The sequence below is a fragment of the Panthera uncia genome, assembly GCF_023721935.1.
Source record: "Panthera uncia isolate 11264 chromosome E2 unlocalized genomic scaffold, Puncia_PCG_1.0 HiC_scaffold_19, whole genome shotgun sequence".
Lineage (NCBI taxonomy): Eukaryota > Metazoa > Chordata > Mammalia > Carnivora > Felidae > Panthera > Panthera uncia.
The window spans coordinates 32106461-32131255 of NW_026057588.1; the positions used below are offsets into that span (position 1 = coordinate 32106461).

At 56.3% G+C, this 24795-nt stretch overlaps 1 protein-coding gene across 2 annotated transcripts; it reads left to right on the top strand.

Annotated features, from left to right (window-relative positions):
• The first annotated feature begins 2625 nt into the window (after window positions 1–2625).
• Window positions 2626–24078, top strand: KATNB1 (katanin regulatory subunit B1). 2 transcript variants are annotated; one of them, XM_049622348.1, is made up of 20 exons: window positions 2626–3048; window positions 4197–4501; window positions 8651–8781; window positions 12079–12196; window positions 17438–17538; window positions 18152–18193; window positions 18828–18911; window positions 19133–19248; window positions 19676–19747; window positions 19909–20059; window positions 20161–20351; window positions 20466–20596; window positions 21001–21051; window positions 21905–21972; window positions 22112–22231; window positions 22322–22471; window positions 22756–22832; window positions 22912–22986; window positions 23247–23363; window positions 23666–24078. In XM_049622348.1, the coding sequence occupies exons 2-20, from the start codon at window positions 4462–4464 to the stop codon at window positions 23796–23798; spliced, it is 1968 nt and encodes a 655-aa protein (XP_049478305.1). In that variant the 5' UTR covers window positions 2626–3048; window positions 4197–4461; the 3' UTR covers window positions 23799–24078. The 2 variants fall into 2 exon arrangements, with proteins under 2 accessions (XP_049478305.1, XP_049478306.1); XM_049622349.1 differs by having other exon boundaries at window positions 22163–22231.
• The last annotated feature ends 717 nt before the right edge of the window (window positions 24079–24795 follow it).

The window sequence follows — 24795 nt, forward strand, 5'->3', positions numbered from 1 at the left end:
AAGGTGCATGCTCCAGGACCTGGGGGCTCCATATTAGACTGCCAGGAACAGCCCCCAGCTCCTCTTCTTACCAACTACTATTTAGCCATCTGTGAAATGGGATGGCGTTGTTGTCTTCCATAACACTTGTAAATCAGAGGGCTGGAAACGGCACTTAGAAAGCACTCAATGTTAGCTTAAAAAGTGGCCAAGAAACACATGAAAGTGTCAAATTCATTAGTCATCAGGGATATGAAATGCCACCACAAACCCACCAGTATATATGCCATGAATACATGTCAGGAGGATAAGAAGCAAATGGAACTCTCCCGTAGCTTTCCCAGTGGAAGGGTCAATCTGTACAACCACTTTGGAAAACTGGAGGTATCTAGGACTAAGCTTTGGCCCAACAATTCTGCTCCTAGGTTCCACTCCATCCACCCATCCACCCATCCATCCACGCTCCCCCATCCGTCTATTTACCCGCTCATCCAATGAACAAGAATGATGAACAACTCAACCAAGATGCACATATACATCCACTAAAAGGCATGTACTAGAACATTCATGGCAGCACTATTATTAGTACCAAGCTGGAAAGAACCCAAATGCACATCAAGAGTAGAATGGAGACATATATTGTGGTCTTGAGAGATTTTTGTCATAACTGTATGGGAATGCTCCTGGCTTCTAGTGTGTAGAGCCCAGGCATACTGTTAAACATTCTACAATGCACAGGACAGCTCCCTGCTACAAAAAAGGATCTAGCCTAAAATATCAGTAATGGTAAGGTTGAGAAACTCTACTTAGGCTCAGTGAAAATGCATGAACTGTAAGCCACATGGAGATTCCTCATATACAATATCAAAAGATTTCCAGATACAAAAAAGTACATGCTGCCTGATTCCGTTTATATGGGGGGGAGGGGGGACCCAGAAAAATTAATTGATGGTATTAGAATAATCACTGCTCTTGGGGTGTAAGGGTTAGTGAATGTGAGGGAGCACCATGGGGGGCTTCTGGGAAGTTTGTAATGTTCCTGACCTGAGCATGTTCAGTTCGTGAAAACTCACTTTGACACTTAGAGTCTATGCCCTTTGGAGCATGTGCGTGATACTTCAGTACAAAGTATTTTAAAATGCTGATCCTGAATCTAATCAAGTTTTAACTTCCAATTTACAGGAAATTCAGAGGGAAAGAAACAAAAATAACACTAGAAGGAAACAGACAAAATCATAATGTGGGACAGTCTACAAGGTAAAAGTCCTGATCAATCTCTTCAAAAGATCAATGTTATTTCAAAAAAAAAAAAAAAAAAAAAGTTGGACTGGAACAAAATGAGTTAAAGAGCCAGGTGTGGTGAATCTTGTTTCCTAGCTAGAAAAAGTTTTACATAGCTTTTGGGGATGATTGGGGAAATCTGGACTGCATGTTAGGGAGTTATTAGTTTGTTGTTGTTGTTGTTTTAAATGTGGTGATTTAATGTTTATCAGGACCAGAGCCTTATTCTTAAGAGGTACGTGCTCAGCATTTTAGTGCCACTGAAGGCAAAATGTCTTGATGTTTACAACTTTCAAATCACTCAGCAAACATACATACATGAACAAAGCAAATACGGAAAAATGTTAGCAAGTGTTGGATTATCCACCAGGTGAATTGTACTATTAAAACTATTACACATCATTGTAGAATTCTTTGCAAGTTTTCTCTGGGAAGTTTTTCACAATAAAAAGTTGAGGGGAAATACAGAGTGGACAGCTTTGATCAATCAGATTTTATTCTGCTCATCTAGTCCTCTTTTAACACCTCTCTCCACCCACTTCCCAAAAGTACAACGTGAGGGTGGACTCTCTGCCTCTCTCTGGCGGGGGGTGCAGTACCGTGGAGAAATCCGCAGACTTTGCTTTAACAACAACGGTTCAAATCCGGACACCATTCTTTTTTATCGTGTGGCCTATTACAAGCGCGTTAATCTGGACCTCAAGTTTCCTTATCCGTAAATCGGAACAGGAATTCCTACTTCTTAGGATTGTCAGGTGCGTTACAAGAGATCAAGCTGCCCTGAGCTGCAGTGAGCGGCTGGCGGATAAACGGGGAGGTTCGGGGGTCTTTAGGCACCAGGCCCTGGGCATCACCACTGGGCTCGAGTCCCTAATGAGAGGTTCCTAGGCGGCCTGGCCACGTGTGGGGCCCCGGCTCCAGCCGGTCACGGCCCTTCCCTAAGCCTTTCCTGCCCACGAATCAAATGAAGCCGGCCTCTCTCCGATTTCTGGTTGGTGGTGCCTTTAAGGTGGCAGCCCACACATCCATTCACCGACGCCGGGCCGTGGGGCAGCACCCCGGATCTCCACTCCCGGCTCGCACCCGGGATCAAGCTCCGTCTCCCTGAAGGTCTCCAGTCCGAGCCAGAGAAGAGAAGTAAAGTTCTTAGACCACCGCAGCACCGCCCCCGACTAGAGGGAAGGAGCAGGAACTACAGCAAAGTGATAAAACTTCACCTCCTCGCCCCCTTCCAAGATGGAAGGTCCGTGGCTTCACGCTGCTCCCAATGTCCCCTCCCCATTGGCTACTTGGGAACTGGGTTTTCCAATAAGGCTTAAACTTATTGGTTAAATTGGGACGGTTGCTAAAGCGATTGGCGCAGCCGGCATTGGAGGGCGGCTCGAAATGCTTTCAAACGCGAATTAAGTTTGAGGGAGAGAAGGAAAGCGGGGGAAAGGGAAAGTTTGAGGTGGAGGCGGGACCAAGGAAATGACAGCCCTCATTGGTTAATTAGAAGCTGAGGGGAGGCTCTTGAATTCTCCTTCCTCGTGATTAGTCCCAATTCAGGAAAAGAGGGCGGGTACTTAGGAAAAGCGGCAGAAGCGCCTTCTTCGATTGGTCAAGCCTGGCTGGAGGTGGAGCGCTCGCGGCGGCTCATTGGTGCGGGTGGTGAGGGGGGCGGGGCTCTGAGCCGGAGGTTTTGTTGTGAGGGTCGGTTGTCAAGCAGCGGCCAATCAGGGCAGGGGATGGAGGCAAGTGGGGGTCGCGCCTGGAGAGGAGCCTCGGCCTCCGGAGCCTCAGCTGCAGGTGGAGTGGGCGAGGGGGCGAGGAGGAAAGGGGGCCTATGGGCCTTGGACCGGGCCACTCCAGGCCGGGCCGAGCCGCGCCGTGGCGGAGAGAGCTCCGGGCGGGGGGAAATTGGAGCCCGTGCCCCGCAAGCCGAGAGGAGTGGGAGGATTTGGCGAGGCCGTGGGACCAGCCCCAGCCTCGGGACGGGAGGGACTGGCGGGACGGGCTTGGGGGCCGGAGGAGAAAACCCGGGAGGCCGGAAGCGGAGCTGGGGGTCTGCAGGAGGATGGGCGGTGAATAGGGACACTGGAAGCAGGAGAGTGAATGAATGGGGGGATACTGATAGCAGAGTGGGGAGGGAAATAAAGGGGGTCTGGCGAGGCAGGGGTCAAGTTAGGGAGCCCAGGAGACAGGATATGCACGGATGGGGGACACAGGCAGCAAGGAGAAAGGGAACAAACGGCGGACTAGAGAGGCAGAACTGGGGAATCCAGGAGAGAGGGGACGGACAGGAGAGGGTTCATGGGAAAGAGGCTTGGAAGAAAAGGGTAGAAGGCTTCATGAGGTGGCCTTTTAGAGTTGAGGAGTCATACCTCCTCATGCCCAGACTGGAGACCTAGTTCCCAGTCTGTCCTTGGGAATTGCCAGGGCCAGGAGTAGTTTCTTTGCCACGAACAGAGGGATTGGACCCTCGGGGCCCTCTTTGAGATTCTACCCAGAGAAGACTTAAATGCATGTCTCTGGAGTGCCTCTCTTGGGCCCATAAGCTTAGCCTCTGACTCCACCCCCTTGCCGTAGCGTCAGACACAGCAGTCATTCCCAGAGATCTGTCTGAACTGCGGACATGTGGTCTTCCCCGCCCCACTGCGGCTGCTGCACTTCAGGCGGCCAGCCTCCTGGAACAGAGCCTCCTCCCATCCCATCATCCCGGCATCTGGGAGGACCTTTTTTCCCTGGGTCCCAAGTCACCCTGCCTGAGGTGCCTCCTCCAGATTCTCAAACCCGATTGGCAGTGCAGCTCCTGGCTCTGGTGGCTTTGGTGGGTGTCTCTTTGTCAAGTGGCCTTGGTGATCCAGGGAGCTGCAGCTGTAGTTCTGCAAGCCCAGAGTTTGACGAACTCATACCAAGTGTTTTCTAACAAGCCATCGTTTCTGTCTGTGTTCCAGCCCAGGGTTGAGCTGAGATGGCTCAAGCCTGACATTCCACAATCCAGGATCCTGACGGGCACACACAGGCTGCTGCTGTGGCTGCTGTGAATGATTTAAAACCAGGAGGCAATCCGGAGCTGAGAGTCGAGGCATTCCCTCTGCCTGGATGTGTGGGAACTCCTTGCCAACTTGATTGGCGGATCCTGGGGGGGATCCACCCCCACCCCTGGAGGAAAGCACAGTCTATTTCGTGGGCAGAGCTTCAGGTGCAGCCGGTTGAAGGATGGCCACCCCCGTGGTCACCAAGACGGCCTGGAAGTTGCGTGAGTGATTTTCTCTCTTTTTTTCTTGCTCACCCCGTTTATTCTGTTAGCTGCTTGTTGCTGGAGAGCCAGAACCCCCAGCTTTGTCTCCTGTTCTTGGCACAGAGAGAGACTCCGAGCTTTGCAGTAAGATACACCAGGAGGCAAATCATGACTTTGGCCCTTCTTAGCTGGGTGACACTGGGCAGGTGACTTAACCTCTCTGAGGCTTAATTTCCTGTCTGTGTAGTGAGATGATCACACCTACATTCCAGAGTTGCTGTGAGACCCAAGCGAGGTGATGAACATAAAAGCAGCTCTCAGCGCAGTTAGGCTGACAGGCGGGATTAGAGAAACGCCAAGAGGTGTTCTTGGCATTTGCAGACATCTCACGAGTCGGGCTTCCCCCATGAGGTGGGGCATCTTGGAGCGGGGGTGGGGGTGAGAGGGGAGGCTGAGCGATGCTGGCAAAAGGGTCTGGAATGTGACTGAGCAGCATCACCCATCTTCACGTTATTCTCCACTAGCAGTTCTAAACGTTTTGATCTTTGTACCTCTTTATACTCTTAAAAATTGTTGAAGACCCTGACGGCTTTTTGTTTATGGGAGTTATCCATATTTACACGTTAGGAATTAACACCCAGACATTTTAAAACACAAGCATATACAGTCAAACATGCCATTTGTGATGATGTCATCACATGTCTTCGCCCCCAAAATCCCATGTATGCTTGTGAGCAAACGAGAGGGTAAAAGTCACGTACCATCTCGGTGTTATTCTGAAAATAGTTTTCTCTTGGACCCCTGGAAAGGATCTTGAGGATCCAAAGGTCCCTCTGACCTATAATAACTGGTTGGCATAGATTTGCTGTGCCCACACTGGTCACCTTTGGCTATGAGCTCTCCCAGAGCTGTTTTCGGAAGCTGTGCAAGGCTCCTCTGAGCTGTTTTCGGAACCTGGGCAAAGCCCTTTGCTGGATCTTAGTGTCCTCATGTGTAAAATGAGAAGTTTGGGCAGTTTCAAATTGTTCTTAGCCCTAGGGTTCTGGGAGAACCCTGTTATGGACTCCCAAGGAGAGTACAGTTTGGACAGAGTGGCTCTGTAATTTTGGGGCTTATATATTCCCTCATAGCTGGTCTTTCCTGAGCATAGAATGAGGCACTGAGGAGACAGTCCGGAGGGGGGGTGTGGCGTGCAAAATAGATGAGGTCCCTGTGCAACGGGGCTCAGAGCCTGGGGAGAGCAACAGGCAGGAATCAAATAACCACACCCCTCCATTTCTCCTTCTCTGATTCCAAGCTGAGACCTGTGCTTCAAGTCCATTAACTAGATAATGGTCAGGGTAGGGGAGTGCTGTAGGCTGCCTAAATAGCACGTACAAGGGCCCTGGGGCAGGAAGCTCGGTATGTTGGAAGGGCTCAAAGAAGGCTGCCGCACAGCAGTGGAGAGAGTGTGTCACATGAGGCTGTTGGGGCCTTTGGGGGCACTTGTCCACGGGACCCCAGCCCTTCTGAGGCCCTGGCTTTATCTTAAAGGCAAGATCAAGCCATCAAAGTGTTCAAACAAGAGGTAATATGATCAGGCATGTCGGTTCTGCTGACAAGTTCATGTGCATAGCAGCCGCCATGAGTATAAGCTGTCTGAAGATCCCAAAGCCAAATGATCCCTGCTCCTTGTGGCTTTAGAGTCCAGCAAAGATCAGAAGGTGCTAGGCCAGTTTGGGTCATTGAAACCCAATTCTCTGCACCTTCCATTTAGGATGCAAATCCTCAGCGCCTCTGTCAGAATGCAGTGTCCCCGGCTCTAGCTGGGACGTGGGGCCCAGGTTGTGCCAGCTGAGCTTGAGAAACTGGCACAGGCCTGGGCCAGAGGGTGGAGCAGCAGCCATCAGCCTGGCCTGCCAAGAGATGCTGTGAGGAATTTTATTTGTTTGCACTAAAATTCGGTACCCGGGCCTGGGCCATTGGTGGTTGCTGTCCTTCAGGCCAGAGGGAGAGTTCTTAGGCCAGTGCCCCGTGCCGAAGCCTCCTCTGCCTGGTGCCCATGGTGTACCTCCCTCTCCTGCTGGTCCCCGGCTCCTCCAGGGGCTCCCATCAGGCCAGAGACCCTGGTCAGGCTGCTTAGAGGGGAGTGAGCTGAGCCCCTCTAGAAAGACCCAACCTCCACATCCTTCTTACCCCAACATCTGTGGTTCTTCGAGAGGGATGCCATGTTCCAGGACCCATCTGATCAGGCTATAGCATAAACACAGGAACCTTCTCACTGTTGTTCCCCACATTCTCCCCAGTGCTGGGCCTGGAGCAGCCGCCCAGGAAACATTTATATATGAATTAAGGGGCAGTAGTCCTGAGGCCCAGAGAGGGGTGGCAGTGTGCCCAAGAAAGCCCGGTGAGGTGGAGCCCAGCCAGAGGTTTCCCTGGGAAGGGTGAGAGCCAAGGTAGACACCCAGGCCTTTAGGTAGGTCACAAGTGGAGGGCAGTGCATGCAGGGAGTGTTTTCAGAGAAGGGGAGAAGGCCCAAGGCTTGGGAACTGAGTGCTCAGGGAGAAGGTGGGTGCTCTCTTTCTGGGTTGGGAAGTCACTAGGTCCCAACAGAAGCTCTTGAACGGACAAGAGTCTGTGGCCAAAGCCCCAGAACACCCCAGGGATCTGTCCCTACAGTGTCTAGAGGACAGAACTGCCCGTAGTTGAGATGCAGATTAGGGAGGGACTCAGCTCCCTTGAGTCCAGTGATGGGGTTCCCGAGGCCTCCGCTGACACTTGGGCCTCTGCTGGGGCTGGACTCAGCCTGTGCAGGGCTTTGGCCGGGCGGGGCCCTGAGGTGTCGCATCATCTGTGACAGTGAGCCTGGGGTCTGGTCCTCAGGGCAGTTTTGATGACATCCCCTCTGAGCCACACTTCCTGACAAGCAGCCTTCCTGGGCCCCATTTCCCACCCGCCCTGTGGTGCGAAGCCAGTGCCACAGAGACCCCCAGGCAGGGTGGAGGCCGGAGTGCAGGAGAGGCCCTCTATGCAACGACCGCAAGCCCTTTTCCTCAGCGTCACCCAAGCCGGCCTCCCGGTTGCCTCAGGGCGTCGGCATATTGGGGTTTTCCCTATGCTGGTGTGGGGAGACCTGTCCTCTGTCTTCCTCATTCCCAGGAGGAAGTCACTTAGGGCCTGGCTTCGAGGCCTGGGCTGCCTCTTAGCTCCTTGCTCATGTTTGTTCCCTTTGGAGCACTGATGAGACCCTCTGTGGTTTACGTCTGCTTCCCCCCTGCAGCTTCAGCAGTCCTGGCTAGGGGCCCTCATGGCTGCCCACCGGGGCCATACCTCCCACTCTGTCTGGTCAGCCCTCACTCCCACCCCTCACACCCGGGCCTCCCACCCCCAGGCAGCCCACCCACCTATGCCTGCCGGGGCCCCCAGTGCCCACTCTCTGTGCCTTAGCCTTGCTAACAACCACTGAGCATGGCTTAACAGAATGTTCTCAGGGAATCCTCAGCAACTCAATGAACCAAGCACTGTTATTACCTCCATTTACCAGAGGAGGAACCCAGCCCTCAGAGAGGGTAAGTGACTACTCTAAGGCCACACAGCCTACAGTAGCAGAGCTCAGACCAGAACCTGGTCCATGATTCTGAAGCTGCGGGCTGAAGCCCTGGGTGAGCTCACTTGGAGATAGCTTGTCTAGAGTTGACCTGAATGGTCCAAGTATGTTCTCCAAAGTGAGTTTATGTGTGTAGCAACCAGCCCCAGAGAGATGCTTAGGTGGTATGTGGGTCAATATTTTTTCTTTTAATAATTGTTTTTGTTTTGTATTATAGATAAAGTATAATGAACATATCAATCTCGTGACTTTATGAATTTTACCGCTTAATTGTCTTTATTTAGAAAGAGCTAAATACAAAAGGCAAGTCATTTTTTTAAGTTGAGCGTGGTAAACATAAAAATACTATCAGTTTATATGCAGAACTGTCAGGCCGGAGTGTGGGACAGGAATGCCTGAGGTTGAGAAATAGTCACTTCTGCCTCAGGTGCAAGGCCTGTCCTAGCAGCCAGGCCTCGGCTCATGGCAGGGTGTCACCAAAGGGGAGCTGTAGTGGGCAGAGCCCTCCGCCTGGGCTTCACGTGCCAGGACCAGGGGCCGCCTTCTCTGAATGCCTTTTCCTCCTGTCCTTTCTCGTGTAGAGGAGATTGTTGCCCACGCCAGCAATGTGTCCTCACTGGTACTGGGCAAAGCCTCCGGGCGGCTGCTGGCTACTGGTGGAGATGACTGCCGTGTCAACCTGTGGTCCATCAACAAACCCAACTGCATCATGGTGAGCCTTGCTAGCCTGCGGGAAACAGGACAAAAGCCCAGGGAGGGGACGGGCTTGGGGAGCAGGGTGGGGTCGGGCCTTGGGGAGCAGGTGGCTTTGCAGGCTCTGTCAGGTCTAGGGCACCCGGAGGCTAGGGGGACACAGCACGACATCAGTGCCCACCTCCCCGGCCCGCAGCCATCTGCTCAAGGGAGGCCCAGGACAACCCCGGATGGCTGGGACAGTAGCTAGCCCTCAGGAATGGGGAGTCCCCTGCTGGTGGACAGAATTCCGGGGAGCCTATGTGAGAAAGCTAAAATAAGCCCATGGGCTCAAGATTGAGGTTTGCCCGCTGGCCCATCCGCCCACCTGTCAGCTGCGCTTGGAGGTTACTTTGAATCATTCCCTGTCTCCTTCCACAAAAAAGATTTGAGGGCACCAGGTTGAAGCTGATTAGCGAGCTGGTTCTTTAATAACACTTTCTCCCAGTCACACAATGAATTCATTGCCCCAAACTGCCTCCAAAACAGGAAAACATAAAGGAGGAAAATACAAAAATGAATTACATCTATTTCCATCATCCAAAGACCACTTCACTTGGTATTTTGGTCTGTGCCCTTCTGGGTGCTGATACAGATACATATACAGGCATACACATACACACGTGCAAACGTGCACACATGCGCATCATGGCAATATATAACCATATATTTTTGGAGCACTATCCTATTCCTCTGCAGCCTGGAAAGAAAACAGTCTTTATTGTTTGCGAGCATTTTCCAGTGTCAACAAATATCCTTCCACAGCGTGATTTTTTTTTTTTTTAATTTTTTTTTTTTTTAACGTTTATTTATTTTTGGGACAGAGAGAGACAGAGCATGAACTGGGGAGGGGCAGAGAGAGAGGGAGACACAGAATCGGAAGCAGGCTCCAGGCTCTGAGCCATCAGCCCAGAGCCTGACGCGGGGCTCGAACTCATGGACCGTGAGATCGTGACCTGAGCTGAAGTCGGACGCTTAACCGACTGAGCCACCCAGGCACCCCCACAGCGTGATTTTTAATGACTTCCTGGTATTCCATTGTAGGGATGAGCCGGAATTAGCTTAGCCATTGCCCTGTTCCCGGCCTAAAGGTTATTTCCAGTGCTGTGGCTCTGCTCAGCCACAGAGGGGAACATCCTCATCTACCTCAATCTTTGAACAGATCTGCGATGGTTGCATTATCTGAGGGTGTGCACTTTTTAAAAAGCTTTCGAAACATATTGCCAAATTGCCCTCCAGAAATCAATTTATATTCTTGCCAGAAGAATGGGGACATGCCCTCCCCACCCCACCCCCCCACGACTTTGCCAGTGCAGGGTATTAACATTCTTATGATTCTTGGCCACGTGAAGATAAAGATAAGGGATAGGAAGTGATTTTTTTTTTTTTTTTTTTTTTTTTTTTTAGTAGAAACTTAATCACCTCAGTATTTCTGTGAGATGCAGCCAAGAACTGAGATCCAAGCTGAATCAGGGCCAGGGTAAAGAACAGAATTGAAATTGCTTTGTTTCGCTTCACTTTATTCTTGGGATTCAAGTGTATCCTACCCCCACCCCCAAAATGCCCAAGCAACACATACTGATTGAAAACGAATCAATAAAGACCAACCAAAATGGACGTGAGGTGACCCCATGCTCACGTCCCCTGCCAGACGGCGGGGAACCCCCTTCTTACGCTGGGGTCAGCCTGCAGGCCTCCCCCCATGTCTCCCCTGCTTACACAACTGCATGCCAGGCCTCTCAGCTCCTCACGCCCACCACCTTCTTGCTCACCTTCGGATTCAGGCCCATGCTACGCCCCCTATAGACGGTCCACTTTTACCTGTTTGTGTGTTTCTGAGTATGTGTGAGCTTCGTATAGTTCAGTATCCAAATGATCCAGGGTAAGCAGTGAAAGGTCTTCTTTCCTCCCCCGATTCCCACTTTCTTCCCTACGGACCACCACAACACAGTTTCTGATTAGTTTATATCCTTCCAGAATTTTCCCCCTTCTTGTTTTTGTTTTTGTTTTTTTAATATACAGACAGTATTCTGTATACACCGTTCACCTTTTCTCACCTGAAGTGTCATGAAGATGAGTCTTTATTATAATTCGGACGGTTCCCTCATTCATTTTTATGGCCAAGTAATAAGTTTTCTGTTGCATGGAGGACCACAGCTTAGCTGACCAGTTTCCTCCGATGGGCACTTATATGGCTTCTAGTCTTTTGTGTAAAAGATTCCCTGCGGTGAACGACCTTGTGTCTATTTTGTTTGCCATGTGTTTGAGCGCGTGCAGAGGAGGCCCCCAGAGGTAGGGTTGTGGCATGCAGGGAATGTGCATTTCTAAGTGTGGACACATTTTGCCCACTGGCCCCCCAAGGAGTTTCTACTCATTTATACTCCTACTGGTGACGTCTGTGAGTCACACAGGCTGCTTGTGACTGTCTGGCCTTTGGGTAGTTCTGCTGGGGAGCAGTTTCCCCTGCCATCTCCACCCCTCCCTCGGAACATCGTCTTAGCAGACAATGATGGAGTCACCACTGTGCCTCGAGGTGGCCAGTGCTGGGCGGGGAGTGACAGATGCCATGGACTTCACATTCCAGCCTTCTCTCCAGAAAGCTGGAAATGCCAGCACCTCCCACCCCTCTAAGGGGCTGGGCTGGGACCTGGTTTAGCCCAGGCAGCCCCAGCCCTGCCCCAGCCCTGCCCCGCTTTGGCCTGCGCGGAGTTGGATGAGAGTTTTTAACAGTAGAGTCACTGCCAAGCCCTCTGGGTTCCACCAGCCCCTGCCTGGGAGTGTGGCCGGGTTTTCCGCCAGGGGCAACCCCCGGGGATCCAGGCGTTCCAGAGGGGTGAGGTGTGCGCCATTGACCAGCCGGGCCTCGGTTCTGTCAGGGTTTCTCCTCCTGAGGAGCATGGCCGGGCAGAGTGGGAATGGAAGCAGAGCCCAGGTGGAGGCAGAGCTTAGTGGTTTGGACTCAGGGCTGGAGGGTCAGCGGCTCCCCTGTAAGGGGCCCAGGGCCATTTGGGCAAACGATGTCCTCATCTGGGGCACACCGGGCAGCGGGAGGGGTTTGGAGCGTGACCGGGCTCTGGCTCCCTTTGGGCCCTGGAGGCCGAGGCCCAGAGAAGTGGCTGCCCAGCCTGCGTGCGGGAGAGCCTCGGTGTGGCTCCGTGGAGCACAGCCTCCCTGCTGAGCCACCTCTTGCTGATGCCCTTCCTGGGGAGCCAGAAACTGGGGCAGCAGCGGGGGCTTCTCCACACAGTGCCCTGAAGCTGCTACCCTCTCTCCACAGAGCCTGACAGGTCACACGTCCCCAGTGGAGAGCGTCCGCCTCAACACCCCGGAGGAGCTCATTGTGGCCGGCTCCCAGTCGGGCTCCATCCGCGTCTGGGACCTAGAAGCTGCCAAAAGTAGGCATCTGCGCTTGGTTTCCCCACATGTACGCCTGCAGTCGTGTTGTCTCAGGCTCTGCTATGAGCTGCTTCCTCCGGGAAGCCTGTCCTGACTCTGTTGGGTGCTTCCCTCCTGGAAACCTGACCATACCGGGTGGCGACTGCCTGCCCCCGTGAGCCCGGCAGCAGCGATGTCACTGCTGCCTCTGGGTGCTGACGCCCAGGAGGCACCCAGGAGATGTCCTGGACACCTGTGGATGGGCGGGTGGGTGTCGGTGTGGATTCAGAACCTGGGAGAACATCAGGGGCTACGCAAGACACATGAACAAGTGTGGGGGCCCGTGGGGGGAACCGGGGTGCGTGCGCCGTGACGTGGGGGCGCCGCCTCTCAGCTCTGGGCAACCGTTGCCTGCAGGAATGGGGCCTAGGGCGGGTAGGTCTTCTGTCTCCTTGTGCTCTGTTTGTATGAACTTGGTTTTCACCTTTATAGAAGTTGTACAGAGCTTAAAAAGCCAAATGCCGGCCATTCTCCAAATAATCATGACGGAAATGAGAAGCCTTCACCTCACTCCTTCCCATCCTCCAGGGGCCTCAACCTTCTGTCCTCCTGCCTCGTGTCTCGCTACCTCCGCTTTTCTGAGGAACATGGTATCGTAGCAACTCCCGTCCCTTCTGTGCGTCTCTTGCTGCCTTCCTCCCACGGAAGTCAAGGAGTTAGCTCTGTGACGGGAGCCTGGCTGCGCCAGAGTCCACATTTGCCATCTTCCTTGGTTTTCTGCCTCTTTTTGCTGGAGCACGTTCTTTCATAGCTCACGGAGAGAGGGTGCGTGACGGGTTCAGTTTTAGAGACCATCCACGGCTGAAAATGACTTTATTCTACCCTCATCCTTGTTTATTTATTTTTTAGAGTTTGTAGAACTCTAGATCAGAAATAGTTTTCCCTCAGAACTTTGAAGGTGCGGCGACATCGCATGTTAGGCTCCCGTTTGGTGGCTGTTGGGAGACGCGTGCAGTTGCCTGGGTCCCGTATCTGCTCGCAGGCACTTTGTCCCGGTGTCCTGAGGTTTTGCAGTGGTGACCCTTGGTCCTATGCTAAATCCTTTCTGGGATCTTTCAGTGTGTAAACTTGCGCCTTTGCTTCCGGGCCACGTGGGGCGTCTTGCCTTCCTTCACGGGGGGGCTGCCACATGGCAGCCTGGGCCCAGTGTTACCAGCTGTACAGACTTTTTATTTATTTACTTTTTTTGCCTTTTTTTTTTTAACGTTTATTCATTTTTTTTTGAGACAGAGAGAGACAGAGCATGAATGGGGGAAGGTCAGAGAGAGAGGGAGACACAGAATCTGAAACAGGCCCCAGGCTCCGAGCTGTCAGCACAGAGCCCGACGCGGGGCTCGAACTCACGGACTGCGAGATCATGACCTGAGCCGAAGTCGGACGCTTAACCGACTGAGCCACCCAGGCGCCCCACCGTACAGACTTTTTAAGGAGAAGCTGGGAATCTGGAACTTTCAGTGGAATCCCCCCCGTTTCTGACAGCTAGTTCAGTATTTTTGCAGAACACTATGCAGGCCAACAGTGAGAGGTCCAAGTAAAACCTGTTTGCTCGCTGCTTTTTGCCAGTGTCCAGCCTGGACCTTCCAGCATATTGGGCGGAGGCCCTCCGGTACCTGAAGGACGGGAGAGGAAACTGTGGCGGGAGTCTTGCTGAGGTTGCTTTTTCCAGAAGAGAGCCCCCTTGCCTGGTTGAGACCCAGAGGTCTTTCTGGGCCTGTCCTGCGGTGTGTGCTCGACCTCTGCTGTAGGACAGCAGCCATCAGCCACGCGTGCCCAGTGGCCAGGTTCTCTGTGCTCAAGAATAGCGGTCTTCTTACGTAGATGGTCCTCAAGAGAGATGTCGCCCCTGGGCCTTTTGGGTGATGCTTGCCCGCCCGGTGATGGGCTGCATGTGCAAGACAAAGCCCCTGAGATAACAAACCGGGGCTGCGCGCTTAGTGTCTCCACGTGCGTTCCCGCTGCCCGGCCACACGCGGGAGCCAGGCAGGGCATGCTGTGCTTGGGTGTTGCTGGACTCCGGGGCCCGGGGAGGGGCAAGCTCCGGCTGGCTGGGCCCCAGCTGAGGAAGCAGAACGGCTCGGGCAGAAGGCAGTGTGCCTGGGAAGTCTCTACCTGGATCGGAATCCCAGTGGACAGCACCGGCCATTCACCATCCACTGAGGAGCAAGGGACAAAAGGGAGGAGCCAAGGGTGCCACGCTTTCTCAGCCGTGACTACTTCACACGTGAGGGAAATGTGAGGAGCTGGAGGCAGGCAAAGAATGAAGACCGACGACCCGTGGGATTCCCGGGCCCTGGGCTCTCAGTGTTTGCTACTCTACAGGGAGCTCATTACAAACACATGGCCCAGACCTCACTCCCAGAGAACCCGATTCAGTAGTGGCGTGGGCCCAAATCTGGCTCTCAGTACGCTTCCAGATGATTCTGACGCAGAGCCCCCTCATTTGACACATGGGCGAAGCGGGGCCCAAGGAGGGGTGGCTGGGGTGACAGAACTCGGGACTCAAATCCTGGCATCAAGACTCCCGTCCTAGTGCCCTTCACCCTGCCACTCGGGGGGTTCGATGCTGGGACGGAAACCTGCCGTCAGCAGCCTTGGCGGGAAGAGCTAAGACCTCAGGCCGACCTCCACCCCTCCCATCACAGCTTAAGTGAAAACAACGGGCCAGTTGGCGTCCCAGGTGCACAGGGGCTTCTAAAAGGGCTGCCTGACTGTCACGTGGGTTGCCTCGAAAGGCAGCCCATCACTGGAGGGTTTAGGCAGAGGTCGAACGGCTACTCAGCTAGGATGCCTTGGAGGTCCTCACACCGGGCAGACGGATCCAGGATGCCCCTCCACTCCGCAACTCCGGGATCCTGTGACCGAGCCCTGCAGTAGCAGGACTTCCAGGGGCCCTCCCGGGACAGAAGAGCAAGGGCAGAAGTCACGCCAGAAGAATGTGGTCCTGCCTGCTTTCCACAGCGCAGCCAGAGGGCAAGGGTGGGTCGGCCCAGCCATCCCACAGGAAGGTAGCCTGCATTTTGCGAATCTGGCCCACACAGGGGTGGAACCGGCCACATCCTCTCCGGGCAGGGCTGGAGTTTGGAAGCCTTGCCGTGGGGTGCAAAGCAAGTGGGCTGGGAGGTGGGCGTGGCCTGGAGCAGGGGCCAGCACCCGTGTGTACCCTCCGGCCCCGGATTTGGCCAGCAAAACAGCCCCTGAGCCCCCCGTGGCATGTGACGGCTCCGGAGAGTGGGGAGAGGCGGCCGCTCAGGTTTCGGTGGTTGAATTAGATAGGCAACAGATGTGGTGGTTGAATTAGTCAACAGATGTCAACAGATGTGTGCCTCGTCACACTCTGGAGGAGCTAAAAATGGGTCGGTCCCAGCTTGGCGCCTGACAGGGCCTGCTGCAGAGTGGCAGCGAGTAGGATGGGTGGATGTGGTGGGCAGGGGGCGGAGGGCTGCACTTTGACCTCAAGGCGGATAAAGACCGGAGCAGCTCATTTGATCCTGCCCTTAGGTGCACCTGGCTCTGTGTTAGGAGCCATAGACGAATGAGCGCCCTTGACTCAGGTAAAGGGTCACGTGGTGAAGCATGCTTCTCAGGACGCCGATGCCTGCTTTAAATTCTGGCTCTGCGCCCTGCTGACCGGCCTCAGGCAGGCTGCTTCACCCTCTGAGCCTCAGGTCCTCGCCCACCTCCTGTTGGTGTTTGGGGGCAGTGCTAATGTGCTGATGTCATTCAGGCTGTTCTCCACACACCAGAAATGCTCAGCAGATGTCCTGGGGACGAGGGAAGCGCCCAAATGGTCATGGGCACTGAGGAGTCATCACTGGCGTCAGAAGACAGAGAACCAGGATATGTGCTCTGAGGCCGGAGGACGGGTGAAGGTTCCATTGGGGGGACAGAGGAAGCAGCTTTCGTGCAGAAAGGAATTACAAGAATAACTGTAGCTGGCATCATCGAGCACTTACTGCGTGCAGGCCCGTGCTAAGCACCTTATGTCTACTTTCTTAACTCTGATCATGACCATTACGAGGCTCAGATGGGGGTAAGGGATTGCCCAGGGTCACGTAGCAAGCAAGGAGCAGAGCCAGACTGCTCCCTTTTCTGTCTGGCTCCAGAGTCCTGCACCTGGACCTTGAGGGAAGGAGGCAATCATACACTAGAGTTTGTTTAATTGACCTAGTACTTGGAGCTCAACTCTCTTGTCCCTAAAGCATTATGTTTGGAGTCTGCTTGAACACCTCCAATGGAGAACTCATTACCTCACAAGGCAACGTTTTCACCTTGGCTCAACCTAAGGATGGCTGGATTCCACACCCCTTGGCCCCTACACTTATGGGATGATCAGTTTCATTTAGGTGGTGAAATGATAAATCTTTTAACAAGCAAGACACTTGAGGCCAGAGACAAGAAGCAAATCTGAGTCGTGCCGGAAATACTCTGAGATAGAAGCACAAGGTTTGCCTGAGGGTCGGGCTGGGCCTGGCCACCGAGCTGCCTGCAAATGCTTGACGGATGGGAGCCGTTCCCCATGGCAGCAGTCATGTGCGTTCCCCACGGCAGCAGTCATGTCCTCCTTGTGTTCTCAGTTCACATGGCACCCGTCCCATCCTCACAGCCACCCTCCAGCCGGTGTAAGGACCACGGCCACTCCAGGCATGCCCTCCAACTGCCCTCGTTGGGGCCTTTGCCCCCCTTTTCCCTCTGCCTGATATCCTCCCTCATCCTCCACCCACTGATGTCCTATTCAAATACCACCTCCTCCAAAAAGCCTTCCTGGATTTCTCTTTTCAACCAAGCAGCTTTTCCCCCAGCATGGAACTCTCCTGCACCCCTCTTCTGCCTCAGCTGTGGCGGGAAGGGCCCAGGAGAGCGTAAGTGAACCGAGTGCAATAGTTGTCCGGCTCTGCTGACTCTAGGGCAGCGTCCTTGTGAGCACACACTGGGACGAGCCCAGGGGCGTGAGCTACAGGGAGCGTGCACTACATTTCCTGGGGTCTTAGGTAATGACAGAAGTGGCTTCATCTATCGGGGAAAATAGGAAAATCAGTCGGCGTGGTAGGACTCTGGTTGATCTGTCTCCCTATTTTTAAAATCGCTGTTTGGGTTTGCTGTGTGGTTACCATGGAGGCACACACACAAGTGAACGTGGCAGCCCTTCCCCCTCTGGGTGTCTCATTTGCCTCATGCCCCGTCTCTGCTCTCTTCCTTGACAGTTCTTCGCACACTTATGGGACACAAAGCCAACATCTGCAGCCTGGATTTCCACCCGTACGGCGAGTTTGTAGCCTCAGGTTCCCAGGACACGAACATCAAGGTGCGACACTGTTCTGTGCCCTGTGTCTCCCGCTGGGCCAGCAGTGGGCCCTGGGCTGTGTGTCGTACCTGAGGACGACACAGGTAGCTTTTGGCTCTGTGGGGGGTGCGTCTTCCCTCTGGTAGTGTCTGCAACTTCCAAGGAAGAGGGATGTGGAAACATTTGCCAGACATTCTCAGAATGCCCAGCTTTGGGGCACCTGGGTGGCTCGGGCAGCTGAGCATCCGACTTTGGCTCAGGTCATGATCTCATGGTTTGTGGGTCTGAGCCCCACGTTGGGCTCACTGATGTCAGCATAGAGCCTGCTTCGGATCCTCTGTCCCCTCTGTCCCCGTGCCCCTCCTACTAGCTCTCTCTCTCTCAAAAAGAAATAAAAATTAAAATGTAAGATTTTCAGCAAAAAAAAACACCAAAAACCTCACCTTTAGTGAACAGTTTCCAGAACCCTGTCGTTTTGGGGTATAATGACCTGGGAGTGCCTAGAACCCCTCTCTGCTCATGGCCGCACACCGTCCTCTGAGCTGGGCACCAGGACTGAGCTTGGCCCCTTGAGGCCAAGCCCACCTTGGTAATGACCTGTCTTGACTCTGCCCCTCTGCTCTTCTCCCCACAGCTCTGGGACATCAGGAGGAAAGGCTGTGTCTTCCGATACAGGGTAAGGAGGGCGCCCTTTGTCAGTCATTCCGCGAGCACCATGCAGGCGTGGAGCATGGGGTAGTGCCCAGACCCTGGCACGGGGGGTGGGGTGGGGGCGGAATTCTGTCCCATATGGGTGACGATGTGGGAAATGAGGGTCCAAGTGAGAAACGTGAATCTAGAGCGGAGCAGGAGTGCTGTGGGCGGTCCATCTGGGTCCCCCACTTTCCATGACTCCTCCCAGAGCCATATTTACCAAACTGTGCTCCGTACTCTGGCTTTGTAGGCAGATGACAGGTGTCATTAGGTGAAAAGCATTCCTGTTCATATGGGTTTGGAAGCACTGAGTTTAGTAAGTAATTTTGGACGTTTTTAGACCCTTGACATTAAGAGGGGACACGTACCTCTGCAAAAAGAGGCATGAGATAGGTTGCTTTCCAAACTAATATGAATGACCGATAAATCTGGATTTCCTGGAGCATCCTGCAGGACCGGAAGTCATGAGTGCATGAGCAGTGTCCCTCTGTGACACCCTCCGTGACCCCTCCCTCACAGGCCTGCTCGTCAAGGGCGAGGTGGAGCGGGATGGTGAGGAGGGAGGCCCACTGGGCCTAGGCCCCTACGGTGAGCTCGGCGCTCTGTCCTCTCCTCAGGGACACAGCCAGGCTGTGCGGTGTCTGCGGTTCAGCCCCGACGGGAAGTGGTTGGCATCGGCCGCAGATGACCACACAGTGAAGGTAGCTCCTGGACTGACCTGGGCCTGGGGCGGGCTGAGGTCTGCTGATCACTCTTGGCCTGGGTCCTCCGCCATCCCCCCCACCCCCAGTCGGGCTCGAATATCCCAAGCCTGTCCAGAGCGGAAGGCGGCTCATGGATAAAGAGCCGGGGTGGGAATAGAGGGAGAGTGGGTAGACGAGGTCCCAGGCCGGGTCCTGACCTCCCTCCCGCCCTGCCCCAGCTCTGGGATCTGACTGCTGGCAAGATGATGTCCGAGTTTCCTGGTCACACGGGACCTGTCAACGTGGTGGAGTTTCACCCCAATGAGTACCTCCTGGCTTCTGGCAGCTCTGACAGGTGAGGAGGAGCAAGGCCTGTGACCCATGACTGCCACCTCTCATCTCTGTCCTCTGTGTGTGTTTCTCTGTCCCAGTCCATCTTTGTCCCGAGGTGTCCTATGCCGGTGATGCTCTGTAGACCGAACTGACTTCCGGCCGTGCCAGGGTGGGGTCCTGGTCCCATCTCACCCCCAGCCCTGGTTCCCGGGCCCCAGTGTCCTGGGCTGTCATGGCATGTCCAGATCTAAAGCCCATGCTCACCTCCCACCTACCAAGGCCCCTCGCCTGCCTGTGTAGGGTCAACCCCTGGCCCTAGGCCTTGCTCTTGGTGGCCACAACCCAGAGGGATGGGCGTTTGCAGAGAACCGGGCTTTCCAGGCCCCGGGCCTGTATGCAGGCTGGCACGGGGCCGCCGGCTCCCCGGCACAGCCTGGCTGCCTTTGCAGGACCATCCGGTTCTGGGATCTGGAGAAGTTCCAGGTGGTGAGCTGCATCGAAGGAGAGCCAGGGCCTGTCAGGTGCGCAGGCAGCTGGGTGGCGGGTCTGGGCCCTCCTCCGGGGCCATGGGATGTGGGCATGGGTGGGCCTTTCCCGTCCCCGCTTCTGCTCCCTCTGTCCGGGGCTCCCCACAGCCTTCCTGGACTTGTTGGGACCCACGGCCCACTCTCGCCTGGCCCAGGAGCGTCCTCTTCAACCCCGATGGCTGCTGCCTGTACAGTGGCTGCCAGGACTCTCTGCGCGTCTATGGCTGGGAGCCCGAGCGCTGTTTTGACGTGGTCCTGGTCAGCTGGGGCAAGGTGGCCGACCTGGCTGTCTGCAACGACCAGCTGGTGAGAGAGCCACCCACCGCCTCCCCCTCAGGCCCTCACGTCCCCCCCCAGCCCTGCTGGGGTCCTGCCCTCCCGTACCCCAGCTCTGCCACTTCCTGCAGATAGGTGTGGCCTTCTCCCAGAGCAACGTCTCCTCTTATGTGGTGGACCTGACGCGGGTCACCAGGACAGGCACCGTGGCCCAGGACCTTGTGCAGGACAGCCGGCCCCTGGCGCAACAGTCAGCCCACCCTAGTGCCCCGCTTCGGCGCATCTATGAGCGGCCCAGCACGGCCTGCAGCAAGCCGCAGAGGTAGGGTGCTCAGTCCCCAGAGGGCTCAGGAGGCGGGCCGTCACTGAGAAGGCTTTGGGGGACCGGCCCCAGCTGGCCGGGCCGGCCTCCTATCGGCTCGGCCCCGCCCCACAGGGTGAAGCAGAACTCGGAGAGCGAGCGCCGTAGCCCTAGCAGCGAGGATGACCGGGACGAGCGGGAGTCTCGGGCCGAGATCCAGAACGCCGAGGAGTACAATGAGATCTTCCAGCCCAAGAACAGCATCAGTGAGGCCCGGCCCCTGCCCAGCCCGGGGCCCCCATCTGTGCATGGAGGCCAACGGTGCTTTATGGGGGACGGTGTGGATGTCGCTGTGCTTCCGAGGCTTGATTCCCAGCTTACACCTGGAACCCAGGCTCTGTCCCAGGTCTTCAAGGCCCCAGCAGAGGGCCCGCGGTCACTCATTGCCCCAGCCCATCCCGAGCAAGGGAAGGCCCCATAGGGGCAAATAGATGGGAGGGCGCAGGCCTGGGGTTTCCTGGGACCAGGAACGGGGTCACAGGTCTGCAGCTGTGTGTGCACCTGGGGACCACCTTCTATCCCCTGTGTCCCAGGCCAGCCCGGCTCTGAGGGCTCAGGCAGGAGCCCCAGGCTGGCCATTATCAGTCCCCAGCCCTCCTTACCTCTGCAGGTCGGACACCACCCCGAAGAAGTGAGCCCTTCCCGGCACCCCCTGAGGATGGTGAGTCGGGCGGCGGAGCTTGGCCTCCCAGGGTCACCAGCTCCCCAGGCCTCATCTGCCGTGGCACCATCTCCAGTTTTTCTGGGCTCACCCAAAAGCACCTGCTGTGCGCCGGCCCCCTGCTAGGCCCTGGTGATGGAGCATGAGCAAGGCGGGCAGGTGCTCCCCCCAAGAGCCCACACCCTAGGGAGGAGGACAGACGGCAGACAGCCACACTGCTAGGTCTGCGGATGGGACGTGCTGTGGAGGCAGGGGTGTGGTGTGCTGAGGGAGGGCCCCTGTGGGCCGGTGGAGAAGAGAGAGCCAGGAAAAGCAGCAGGTGGGAGGGAGGTGGGAGGGGGGCGGGTCTTGGGGTCTGGGAGCCGGAGGCCAGCCCCCACGTCCCTCCCCTCCTCCACCTGGCTTCCTCTTCAAGGGGCCATCTCATCATTTGCCCTCAAGGTGGTATTTCCTGTGCTTCCCACTCACCATCTACTCACTGCATGTCCCCCCCCCCCCCACTCCATTCCCAGTGAGGTGACAGGATGGCCACTCCTGGGAACTCCCTGGGTCCCATCCACACACCGTACCAGATGCCTGCTTTCTGCCAGACCTGTGGTGGAGTGGGTGGAAAGGGAGGGGACAGGTCTGACCCCCACCCTCAGGCCTTCCCAGGAGCCTCCCACACCTAACCCGCCCCCCCACCCCCATCCCAACCCCCACTGCTGATGTCTCCTTCCTCAGCTGCCCCACTGGTTCCTGCCCATCTCCCCCAGTTAACAGGCGCCACCCAGAGGTCCACCACAAGGCCTGCCTTCTTCCCGCCCGTCCCTCTGGCCTGACCTGACCCAGAGACCTTTCTCTTTTCCTCCAGACACGGCCACAGCCAAGGAGGCGGCAAAGCCCAGCCCACCCATGGACTCGCAGTTCCCGGTGCCAAATGTATGTCTAGGTGTAGAGGGTGCAGTGTGGGGCTGGGAGAGGGGCTGAGGTCCCCAGCGAAGGTCGGGGCCTCCCGTGCCGGGGTGGGCAGACAGGGAGGCCTCAGGCTGGCTACCCGCTGAGCTCTGGACCCTACCAGCTCGAGGTCCTGCCCCGGCCCCCGGTCGTCACTCCCACTCCCGCACCCAAGGCCGAGCCAGCCATCATCCCTGCCACCCGGAATGAGCCCATTGGGCTGAAGGCCTCTGACTTCCTGCCCGTGAGTGGGGGTCCAACCTGAGGGCGGGAAGGAGGCCCATGGGCGAGGGCGGAGCTTCACTGCCAGCACGTGGGCACCCGTCCCACACAGGCCGTGAAGATCCCCCAGCAGGCGGAGCTGGTCGACGAGGACGCCATGTCACAGATCCGCAAAGGCCACGACACCATGTGCGTGGTACTCACCAGCCGCCATAAGAACCTGGACACCGTGCGGGCCGTGTGGACCACGGGTGACATCAAGGCAAGCACCACCTTTCCCCCAGGCGTTGGGCTGGCCGAGAAGAAGGCTGCGCAAGGCGGGGCAGTGGGGCTGGGTGGCCCCTGTCACCACACTGGCTGACTTCATGTCCCATTCTGCCACCATCGTCATCACAAGCTGCCATTTGTCAAACACCTCTTGTGGGCCTCACGGTCATCACTTTAGGTGCAGTCTTGTTAACACCCCACAACAAAGTCCATCACACCACACCCAGGCAGGGGCCGCTGTGTCCCCGGTCCCCTCTGACAGGTGCTCTCTTTACACAGACGTCGGTGGACTCAGCCGTGGCTATCAATGACCTGTCGGTGGTCGTGGACCTCCTCAACATTGTCAACCAGAAAGCGTAAGTCGCTGTGGTGGACGGGGCTGGCGGAGCGGGCCGGGCCGGGTGCTAAGGGCCCATGTCCCCCGCCCTCTCCCAGCTCCCTGTGGAAGCTGGACCTGTGCACCACGGTCTTGCCGCAGATCGAGAAACTTCTGCAGAGCAAATATGAGAGGTAGGCGTGGGGAAGCCACAATTGCCTCACGGCAGGGATGGGAGGGGCAAGAGGCTCCTTCGGGGACGATGGGAAGGACCCCAGGGCTGGTGCCCGTGTGAAGCGGCTTTGCAGCTCTACCGTCCCCGCCAAGTCGGGAGAGGCCACGCTGAGAACAAGCGTGTGCTGTCCCTGTTCCTCCGTCTACCCCTCTGTCTTTGTGGACCTTGCTCTCTGTTTATCTTTCTGTCTGTGGCTCCGTCATTCATCTGCCTCTGAAGCTATGTCCAGACTGGCTGCACCTCCCTGAAGCTGATCCTGCAGCGGTTTCTGCCCCTGATCACTGACATCCTGGCGGCCCCACCATCTGTGGGTGTGGACATCAGCCGGGAGGAGAGGTGAGGGGCCCAGCCGTGTGTCGGCATTGGGATGTCGGGGTCCACGGGCCTGGGGGCCCAGCATGCTCAGCGACGGCCTTGCTATAGGCAGCCTATAGAGGAGGTTGTGCCTGGAACAGTGGCTCGGCCGTGTTACCCCCGTGGGATGGGGGTGGCTGCAGACCGGGCTCCGTGGCCTGCTCTGCCCTGAGCCCGGGCGTGGCCCGGATGAGTCCTGCGTCCTGGCCTGCCTCCAAGAGGAGGGCAGGAGTGGTCTGACAGGAGAGGCCCTGGCACTTCAAGCGCTACCTCTCTGCCCACAGGCTACACAAGTGCCGGCTCTGCTACAAGCAGCTGAAGAGCATCAGTGGCCTCGTCAAGAGCAAGTCGGCTCTGAGTGGCCGCCACGGCAGTGCCTTCCGCGAGCTGCACCTACTCATGGCCAGTTTGGACTGAGGAGCTCTTGGGTCTGGCCTCAGCCCCCACTCCTGTTCCCGGTGCACTCCTGGGCCCGTGAGCCTCTGCCTGGCCTCTGCTGCAGCCCTGCGGCCATCCTGGAGGTGGTGGCGCTGGCCCACTGGCCACCTGCACAGCCCTGAGCTCTCAGACAACTTCTCCCCAGCAGTGGTTGCCCAGCTTTGCCAACTCCCGCTTCTTGGGGCAGCAGAGAGCGCCCTGGGGCTGCTGCTGTAATTTATAAGGCGGATTTTATTAAATTTGTAACTATTCCCTGGTTGGTTTGCCTGGAGGGGCATTCTCTGGCCACGTGGCTCTCTCAGGCCCAGGGCTGCCTGCCTGGCCCCTCACGGAGGAGACAGCTCCCCCTCCTGGAGGCAGTGCACCAGGCAGAGTGGCCAGCAGGGGGCAGCAGATTGCCAGGCCTGCAGGAAGGGGCAAGTTCAGACCTATGGGGGGGGGGGGCCAGCAGCTCCCCCCTTTCATGGCTCAGGGAAACAGGTGAGGGGTCGCCCCCACCGGCCCATCCCTTTGTCTCAGCCACACCCCCAGCTGTCCTGTGGGTGCCTCCAGGGCCAGCCGACAGCTGTAAACTTCAGGGTGCCAGGACCCCAGCCTCACAGGTTGGCTGCCACAGAGCCCACCTCCCTCCCCAAACCACTCCCCCTTCTCTGAGAGGCCTCCAGGGACAGGACTGGAAGGGCAGCTGCCCTGTCCTCCAATGAGGGCTCTGAACTGTGTTCACTCCCTGCAGGACCCCCCAGCACTGATCCCTTGTGCTCCTTGGCAGCAGCTGGTAGATTCGCCCCAGTTGGAGAGGGGGCCCCACTGAGCCCCTGTGCAGTCCCCCTCAAGGCCAAGACCAGGTACAGGCTGACAACCCCCATGGCGGGGGGTGGGAGTGGGGAGTTACTGAGCTTGTGGTTGGGGTCCGGTAGCACTGGGAGGAGGGTGGTACCCACCTACAGCTGGTCCACTTAAGGGGCAAGGCCAGGAC

Bases quoted from the DNA above. Each gene is read 5' to 3' on its own strand.
- KATNB1 (XM_049622348.1), top strand. From the start codon at position 4,462: ATGGCCACCCCCGTGGTCACCAAGACGGCCTGGAAGTTGC. The intron at 21,052-21,904 runs GTGAGTCGGGCG...CTTTTCCTCCAG, and splicing joins CCCGGCACCCCCTGAGGATG to ACACGGCCACAGCCAAGGAG. The intron at 22,987-23,246 runs GTAGGCGTGGGG...CTGCCTCTGAAG, and splicing joins CTGCAGAGCAAATATGAGAG to CTATGTCCAGACTGGCTGCA.